General features: G+C 47.4%; 1 protein-coding gene across 1 annotated transcript in view; it reads left to right on the plus strand.

Moving 5' to 3' along the window:
• ANKS6 (ankyrin repeat and sterile alpha motif domain containing 6) overlaps window positions 1-9,612 on the plus strand; it is a 72,716-nt gene that overhangs the window by 996 nt on the left and 62,108 nt on the right. The window contains exons 2-3 of the mRNA XM_019536821.1: window positions 1-181; window positions 2,068-2,567. Coding sequence (XP_019392366.1) covers window positions 1-181; window positions 2,068-2,567 — 681 coding nt within the window. The remainder of the gene's footprint in view (window positions 182-2,067; window positions 2,568-9,612) is intronic.

A 9,612-nucleotide genomic window follows, 5' to 3' on the forward strand; every position in this document is an offset into this window, starting at 1 on the left:
GCGGCGGCGAGGCGACTGGGCCCCCGGTGCCCGTGGACAGCACGGACGAGGCGGGCAACACGGGGCTGCAGTTGGCAGCGGGCGGCGGCCACGAGCAGCTGGTGCGGGTCCTGCTGCGCAAGGGCGCCTCGGTGCAGAGCCGCAACCACTACGGCTGGAGCCCGCTCATGCAGGCGGCCAGGTACGGCCCCGTCCCAGGGCAGCCGGGCCCCGCCGCCTCCCGCCATGGCCAGGGGCCGCCTTTCCAGGCCGTACTTCCCGCCCCTCGCAGCCCGCGCTGGGCGCCCTCCCTTCACCGGCCCGGCCCGGCTGCTCCGCTCCTGCCCCGGGCGGGTCCCCGAGGTGCCACGTTGTCTTCGGCTCCTCCCCTGGCAGCTGGGTTTTCAGATCTCTGCTGCTTCCCCTGCCCGGCCGGCTGCTCTAGCCGAAACAGCCTAGGCAAATCCATAGCCTCCTACAGCAATACTTCCCAAACTCTGACAGGTGGGGCATCACCAATTTGAAACGATGGAACCTTAGGTACCACCAGCACGTTTTTGTCACCCAAAGTCATTATAATAAATCTCTTGACACACACCACTTACAGGTCATTTGCCTACCACTGGTGGTACCTGTACTGCAAATAGGGAACCACTGTCATAGAGGGTTGGGGTTGGGAGGGACCTTGTGAGGCCAGGTAGTCCAAAGCAGGACCATCTGCAGCTTGCAGCCAAGGATGGAGCTTCCACCACTGCTCTGGGCAACCTGGTCCAATGCTTCACCACCCTCCTAGTGGGGAAGTTCTTCCTAATATCCAACCTAAACTTCCTTGTTGCAACTTCACACCGTTGTTCCTTGTTCTGTCATCTACCACTGCTGAGAACTGTTTAGCTCCATCCTCTTTTTAACCCCCCCTTCAGGTAGCTGAAGGCTGCTGTTAAATCCCCCTCTCAGTCTTCTCTTGTCCAGACTAAATAAGACCAGGTCCCTCAGCCTCTCCTCATAAGTCATGTGCCCCAGGCCCCTGACCATTTTTGTTGCCCTCTGCTGGACTCTCTCTAACTTGTCCACATCCTTTTTGTAGAGGGGGGCCCCAAAACTGGACATAGTACTCCAGATGTGGCTTTACCAGTGCAGAAGAGAAGGGAATAATTGCTTCCCTCAATCTGCTGGCAGTGCTCCTACTAATGCAGCCCAGTATGTTGTTAGCATTCTTGTCAACAATGACACTGCCATCAACCCTGACACGACACAGACCTAACACTAACCTGCCACAGGTAAAATGGGGATCCACGGCAACCAATGTCCTGCTTGTATAACATACTGTCAATAACATATGCTCAGGATCACAGGCATTCTTCCTAATCCCAAGCAGAACTGGTGAATCACTGCTTTTTGAGTTTTTAAGTGAAAACCAGTTCTTCTGCAGGCCTCCCTCCCTGTGATTATAAAATACGCCTGAAAGTCTATTTTGATTTGCTTTAGTTAAGAAATCTGTACCGTGCAGTGCACAGAGTCAGTGGAAATATCCTTCCTGATTTCTGTGCACATTGCCTAATTTTTCTAAAAGACTTACTGAACAAAATGGATTTTAAAAATCGTTTATATTATTAGTATTGGTTTACACATGTAGTTTACATGATTCAAAAACCACATTTGGATTTAATTTATTACATTTTATAGGGTTTTTATATAGCACTGATCGTCTCTCTTACAAATAGATGTATGCTTGTCTTCCTGCATGTAATTTCCTTGGAGGTCTTAAATTAAGTGTCTGTGTGTTTGTGAGACTGGAGCTGAAGGGTTTCCATGCAGAACTGAGCACTTGATTGAGGAGGAATGATTTGCCTGCTTGATTTTTTTAATAGTTAAATACCCTCTTGAATTTGCATACATATTTATACCTTTGTAGGGTCTTTCCTGTTGTCAAAAAATTGGGGTGAGGACAGGAAGTGATAGTCTTGGGTCTTAATGGTATGCTTTCTGTGGGTATGGCTATGGTATGAAATTGTGGCATAAGAGGAAGACTGCTGCTATTTATAGAAAGCGTTTGTTAGAATAGAGCTAAATATCCCTCTTCTTTTCAAGGTTTGGACATCTAACTGTGGCTCACATTTTGTTGGAGAATGGTGCTGATCTCAACGCACAGAATAAGCTGGGAGCCAGCATTCTTACAATGGCTTCTAGAGGTGGTCATGTCAGTATGGTGAAATTGTTACTGGAATCTGGAGCTTTGGTTGATAATTATGACCATTTTAATACCAGCTTGGTTAACACCAACAAAGAGGAGCTACCGGATATAACACCGCTAATGGCAGCTGCCCAACATGGACATGAGGCAGTGGTGCATCTTCTGTTAGATTGGGGAGCTGATTGTAATTACACTGTGAAAACCATGGGTTGGAGTCCTCTAATGCTGGCAGCCATGAGTGGAAAGGTGAGCTTAGCACAACAGCTCATGGAAAAAGGAGCCAATCCTGACCATCTAAATGTATTACATAAAACACCTTTTGAAATCTCTGTTGACTTCAAGCATAAAGAAATGAAAGATTATCTGGAATCGCTAACAACAGTTAGACCCCAGACAGGTATGGACTACCATACTTTTGCTTTACTTTCTAAAATATTTGGATTATACATTTTGGAAATATAAGAACCAAAAAAGGTGGCTTTGGATGTGCAATAATCAAGTTGGGGCATAGAACTAGATTCCCTCCAATCTAGGTTTTCTTGGAGCAGATTTACTTAACAAATGTGTCCTCTACCCTCGTTGCTTTTCCCACAGAAAACACAGATGTATGTGACTTTCTCATTGATTTGTGGCAATAAGAGTGTTAAAATGACTTAAAAAATTAAAGTGCCCAAAGTACGGTCTTTGGTGTATTCTCTCAGGAGGAAAATAAAATAACATACTCAAACAGGCACCAAGATAAGGATGTTAAAAATTTGGAGTGGTTTCAAAAAAGAGCTAAAAGTAATTTGAAGCTGGGAAACTGCCTTACAGAGTGAGACTAAAGGTGTTCAGCCTACATAACTCAGTAAAGAGAAGGGTAAGAGGTGACTTGATCATGTTTTTTAAACAGGGACAAGAAATCGTAGAGCCCCTGTACATGTGCAGGTAAAGGTGTGATGGGATCTAATGCACAATTCCCACAATTGTGTCTCCTGTCATGCCACATATGCATGGCAAGAAGCATGATCGTGGAATTGTGCATTAGATGCCATCGTGTCTTATTGCTGGTGCAGGGAAAGCATGGGGTCCCCCTGCACCGGCATGAAGCAAGCTGCCATGGCTGGGAGGCCCCCTTAGTTGAGGGGGCTCCCAGCTGCAGGGGTGCTCCATACACCCCTGCAGTTGGGAGACTGCAGCTGTTGCGATCTAGTGACAGGGTGTCTCATGTACCCGCAGGGCTGGGGCTGTAAGACTGTAGCTACTGCAGTCTCCCAACCATGGGGTACCTCATATTTCTGGGGCTGCTCATCTCCCAGCTGTGGAGGTCCTCCACTGGGAGCGTCCATTCCTGGAGGAATCTGGGTCCCAGCGACTGTGGGGCACTGCCTGGCCCCAGAGTCCTGCAGCTGCTGGGCACTGTCAGGGCTGAGTCCCCTCTGCTGTGGGACTCCCAGCCTTGACTGCATGGGGGTGTCTTGACTGTGCATGGTGTACCCCTGGGGCTGAGAGCCTGATCAGCTGATGGAGTTCCCAGTTGCAGGGGAAAATTAAAGCTGTATAGCAACCAGCTATAAAGCTAGTACACATTTTTGAGGTCTAATTTTATAGCTGGTTGGAGCTTTTTATGGCCTGGTAAGTACTTTGTATGTGTAGCTGGTCTCGGTTAATTGTGCAATAACTGTAATGTGTAGAAGGGGCCTCATGCTGATCTGATACAGACAAAGGCATGATATAAAGTTGTAGTCAGGAAATTTATAATGGAGCAAGGCATGGTTTTTTTTTCTTTATTTAACTATAAATATAACTTAACGACTAGACCAGCTTACCAAAGAGGAATTTTTTCACTAGAAATTTTGAATTCAGTACTGAATATCTGTATGTTCATTTACATGTAGATGAACTAGAATATATTCTGGCTCATCAATGAGTTGTTTGTTCAATTCATGGACTTATAATTGAAAAAAATTGCATGGTCTGCGATATGCAGAAGATTATACTCAATGGTCCTAATAGTCTCCTGGCCTTAAAATCTACATGTATGTGAAGACTTAAAAGGTATCTGGCATTGGATACTTATACTAAAAGTTCTGCAAGGTAATGAGGCCTGTCCAGCTTTGGAGTCACCAGGCTGTATACTTTGGAGGTCTCGCCATGAGGCTCCATGCCATTGGGCTGCGGAGGCTTCCCAGGACTCCTGTCACATGAGCAACGTTTTATCCCCACTACCACCACCGCACGGGCAGTTTCTCCTTGCCATCGCTGCCATGTGTACCTCTTGCTGGCTCTGTTATATGGGCAGCAAGCTCACTGGGTCTCCCACTATGCTATTCTGCCTCAGAGACTGCAGCTGCCACTGTCACAGCAGCTGGAGCAATGGAGGCAGCAGCAGCTGAGTGGGAACCCCAGAGGGCATGTATGTTATCTCTTTCTAGCCAGGTCTGGCCTGCGGACTAGCACTTGGACAACCCTGAGGTAATATGAGGAGGGAAGGTAGGGAATGGGGGGAGACAAACAGGACAGCTCAACATGTCTAGTTTTCTCCTTTTTCTTAAATATTCCATGTTGGGAGAAAGGAGAGAGTACAGCGACTAACCTCAGAACCTTATAACTCCAGGGTTTACATATCAGTTGATGTATGAACTAAACCCCTGCCCCTCACATGTACACCTATGCACACCTTTAATGAACAAAATACGAATTATGTTGCAAACCCAGGTAGATAAAACTTAGGAAATACCAGTTTTATTGTTATCATAAGTTTTTGTTAGATACTTTGAGCACTTAACCTGTGCTCTGAAAGAGGAAAGAGTCTTCTGTAAAAGATAGTATGGAATTATGAAAAAAAGACTGTCATAACTCACTACAGAAGTGGGGGAAGAATTAAGTTTGCACATAAACCTGATATTGTCTGACTTTTGAGTCTCGGGAATCTAAACTGTGTGTGCTAAAACTGTGTTTTAAAATTTTTGCATGCAGTTGCCTGCATGTTTTTTATTTACAGTAGGGTTAGAAATATATCACAGTGCAACTCGAAGGCTGGCTGCGGAATGTACAGTAATTTGTTGGCTGGTTTATTTTTTTTAGTTTTCATTTAATACTTGTATTACTCTCTGTCGCAGGGCTCTCAGGTGTCCTGCGACTGAGAGGAGAAAAAGCTCAGGAGAGGCCCCTAGCGGTGGAAAAGGGGAAGCACAACTGCCAGTCTCTAAGACTGTGCAGGTGTGGGTTGCTAGGGCGACCGGGGAAGCCTGGAGCCAGGAAGGGGCGGAGCTTAGCCCTTCTTAAGCCCAGGCAGAAGGCCAGGAGTTCAGTTCCCCTCCGGCAGCCACAGGAGCAGGAGCTCTGTGGGCGAGCTGAGCAGCCGGAGGCCATGGCCGGAGCCTGACCACCCAGACGGGCTGCAATGATGCAGGGGCAAGGGAACTCTGACGGAGGTCAGGTAGAGCTCACGTGGAGTGGAGTGGGATTTATGAGCTCGGGTTATAAGCCGGTAGGCTTTTTGGGTTATGCTGTAGCCGGCGGGCTGATTCATTGGCTTGCTTATGGTTATACCAGAGGACCGGGTGAGGCTGTAGGGGTGCGAGGAGGCCTCACAGGAGCTCCCCAGTAATCTGGGGGTTCCTGGTGCCCAGAGGGCACAGCGAATGGTGCCAAAGAGGGCACAGCTTTGTGTGGGGGGCATGTTGGCCCAGCCCCTGAGTTAGGGGGCGGTGGTGAGCCCGGACTAGGGGATGCGAGGAAACCCGGAGTTAGGAGGCAGCGAAGAGCCCTGACGGGGGGGGGCGAGGAGCCCCTGAATTAGGAGGCGGCGAAGAGCCCTGGTGGTGAGGAGCAGTGAGGAGCAGAGCGAGTGGGCAGTGAGGGGCCCCGAGAGTGAGAAGGGGCGTTGAGGAGCCCTGAAGGTGAGCAAAGGGCTGGGACCTGATACTATGGCCCTAGCGAGGGCATACCAGCACCATCTGCAAGGCTTGGGCTGCGGTGTAGGGGCAGGAAAGGAGCCGCAGATGGCGCCCCCTGTCACCGGGGTGCACAAGATTGGGCAGCTTCCTGCTACTTTGAATCATTCATCAATTATGAACAAGATCAAGACATGGCAGGCGAGATTGGGCGGGCAGTCGTCCCACCACAGGAGACCAGAGCCGCTTGCCCAGCGGGGCTCAGAAAGCGGCACTCCTGTTACACTCTCCAATTATTTTCGTAGCCTAAATTAATCACAATAGAAATCCTCTAACTAAAGACTATGAAGTCCTCTAATGGTGCAATAGTTAGTCTGTAAAGTGACACTTTGCCTTGTCTGTTGTGATACTTAAGGTTTGCACTCTCTAAAATGTTTTACTCTCCAGCATATATGGACATTTCTTTGTTTCTGAGATGTATAATCCCACATCAACCATGAAGCAGTTAACTGATGCTTTATGTGGAACTAATAAACATCTGGGATGTCCTATTAACTCTTCTTCCTCTCTCCTCCCCCATACACTTGGAAAAGGCATGATAAATAGGGAGGAATTTGGAACAGGTCGTACAAAGCAGGCAGTGAGGAAATCCTGGGGACGAAAGATGGCTTTGTGGAGGTTGGGACAAGGGGATCTGAAAACCTCTAGAGAAGGATCAGCCTCCTTGTCAGATGTTGTTTGCCAGTTGTTGATGCTGTTTTCTAGTCTCTAAGGACACTATTAATCCCAGAAGAGGTAGGACTCTAGGGCTAAGTATAGACAGTCAAAAAGGCCAAGGATAAATCAGTTCAGTCTTTGCATGTTAGTCCAAGATGCACAGATTAAACTGAAACAGAAGTGAACAGGCATTTACCTTTGATTCAGGAAATGCAGCACATACCTGCAGTGGCTCAGGCCAGAAGCCAGGGGGCACTAGAGCATGGTTCTCTGGCTGTGTGTTCATTTCCTCTTCCTGCTGCTCATGAAGTCTCTGGGATTTGCAGTCCAGAATTAAAGCATCAGGACTCTGCAGGGTTGCTCATCACTTTCTGTTCCTGCTTCCTGGTGCCTCTGGGATCTGTAGTCTGCAGTTACAGCCAGCAGTAAGTTTGAATGAGGGAAGGGGTATTTAACCCTCCTCCCTGGCCCCAGACCCCAGTTGGGCTTGCCCCCCCACCCCCCGTCAGTCAGCCCTCACTGCTTCAGCTAGGGAGCAGACGGGCAGGGCCAGGGCCAGCCCTGCTCTCTGGAGCAGACAGCACAGCCCAGCCTAGGGTTGGAAAGCATGCTGGGGTGCTGGGGGACTGTGAGTTAACTTGAACCAGGAAGGAGTTTGGGATATAAGTTTCATAAACCGGTTTGACCCAAATCAGTTAAGTCTGATACTACATTCAACCAGGTGTATCTTAAACTAGTTTCAGCCATTTTGAAACTGGTTTATGTGCACTGAGCTTCTGTTCTATTACAGGTTTAAACCAATTTCTGATCACTTAATCTGGTTTATGTGTTACTTCTATCCCTAGCCTAGAGGACTTAGCTACATGGCTAATCCCTCATATATGTGATAGGTTAGCAAGACCAAGAGGATATACTCTGGGGCTGGAAGACAGCATTGCCAAAGCGGGTGCACTGTTATCTGCAGAGCTTGTGAGAGGTGCCCAGTGAGATTTTTCTCAAGCCACCTCCACAAGGGGCTTGCCTGCATCATTGGACACCTAAATTCCTTTAAACATTTGTCTCTGGATGAATAGAAATTCATTACTCCAATATTTTGTCTTTAGTTTGCCTAAGGATCTGTAACTGATTGTTAGTGTTCTGGTTCCTGGAAAGATGCGGCCAGCCTCTTGCGGATTACCAAAAATAAGACCTGTGATTTGGGGCAGTGCCATGGATCTCTTCTCTTGTATTGTGATTACTCAGAATAATGTTAAGTTGTAGTCCTGTGCTTTTGTATGTTATGTCTGCAGTGCAGCACAGAGATGCCTGAGCTAGCTCAGGTACCACAAGCAGCATAGTCCTTGGAGCACAGCACAATCTGAGCTAATTTTGTTCTTGGCACTATAAATTAGCCCCCCTGAGTTTGGTGCATCTGTAGCTAAATTACTTGCTGAGCTAGTTCGCTTAAAGCTAATTTAGGATTCCCTGTTATATTGGTTTTTAGACATGCCCACAGGCCCTGTATTGTTAGATCATCTTTCATTTAGGACTTGGTGCATTTGGTACCATTCCATTTATCAAACTTCCTTTGCAGTCTAGGTGATAAGGGTAGAAATTTAACATTATTCTCTGCTTTGGAGAGCAGGCTTTTACTTAATCTTTGTTCTATGTGCTCTGACACAAAGGGGTATTTCTTGCGTAGTGGCAGAGAGGAAGAGTCAAATAATTTCTGTGCCTTGTAAGATGTGGATCTGGTAATACATTTAAGTTGGCTGAAGCATTGTTGGAGATAGGAGAAATCACACCACAGGTGATGGTGTGGTTCTAGTACTCTTCCCTGGGCTATTTAATTCAAAAACACCCAAAACCTTTGTAAACCTGCCCCTCCACGTCTTGTCTCTGCTCTTGTCTCCAAGTCCCTTGCCATTCTGCCGATTCTCAATCAGGATATGGTGGTACCCTGCAGTGCCTTGAGTTCCTCTCAGGGGTGCTTCAAGGTGCCAAACAATATTAGTGCTGTTAGGTGTCAAACATGTTTCACAAGATAAACCTAGAGGCTGGAACCAGACATGCAGGTACACGTGGTTTGTGGCACTGCAAACCTCTTTGCAGAGCCAACAACGGCACAAGTTGCACATTAATCAGTGAGTGGTGCTTCTGATTTGCAGTGCCGAGACAAAATTTGCTACCAGGATTTCCCAGTAGCAAGAAAAAAATCCCCCCAAAAAGCATAGCTCAACCCATGCCAAAGTGGCGAGTGCAGGACAAATGCAGAGATGGGGGAGCAGACAGCACCCCATCATCATCTCCTCCCACCTCCCACAGCACCTGGATCAGAGGTACAATGTGTCCCACTGCAAAGCACATGGCCAGGGGCATGCTACTGCTTGTTTGGACCTGGCCAGAGATTTCAAATAGGAATCTATACTGTTAAGAGCATCTTGATCTGTTGTGGTCTTTCTGAGTTCTTTGCAACAGAAAAGTTGTTCTATTATTTTTCTGTAGTCAAAAAATGAGTGAAAACTAAGAGCTGGCATTTTCTGAGGAGTGCCTCCAGTCTAGTGAAGGGTCCCTTGAATAGAACCAGGTTGAGAACCATTTTTCCAGCTCAACTTTCAATTCTTTCCATTTGGCTCCTGCTCTTGTACCTGTCCCTCCATGAGGCCATCGACTTGAAAGATAGAGGTAACTTCCCTTCCCAATCTTTTTCTGGTCTTCAGTCTCTTGTATTTGGACCTTCACTCAAAAGGAAGCCTAATTCAGGGTACTCAAGGAGCTGGCGAGTGTCATAGCCCAGCCCCTGGCATGGATCTTTGAAAACTCCTGGCGCTCTGGTGTAGTGCCCGAAGACTGGAAGAAGGCCAATGT

The sequence above is a fragment of the Crocodylus porosus genome, unplaced genomic scaffold (assembly GCF_001723895.1).
Source record: "Crocodylus porosus isolate Cpor-Errol unplaced genomic scaffold, CroPor_comp1, whole genome shotgun sequence".
Classification (NCBI taxonomy): domain Eukaryota; kingdom Metazoa; phylum Chordata; order Crocodylia; family Crocodylidae; genus Crocodylus; species Crocodylus porosus.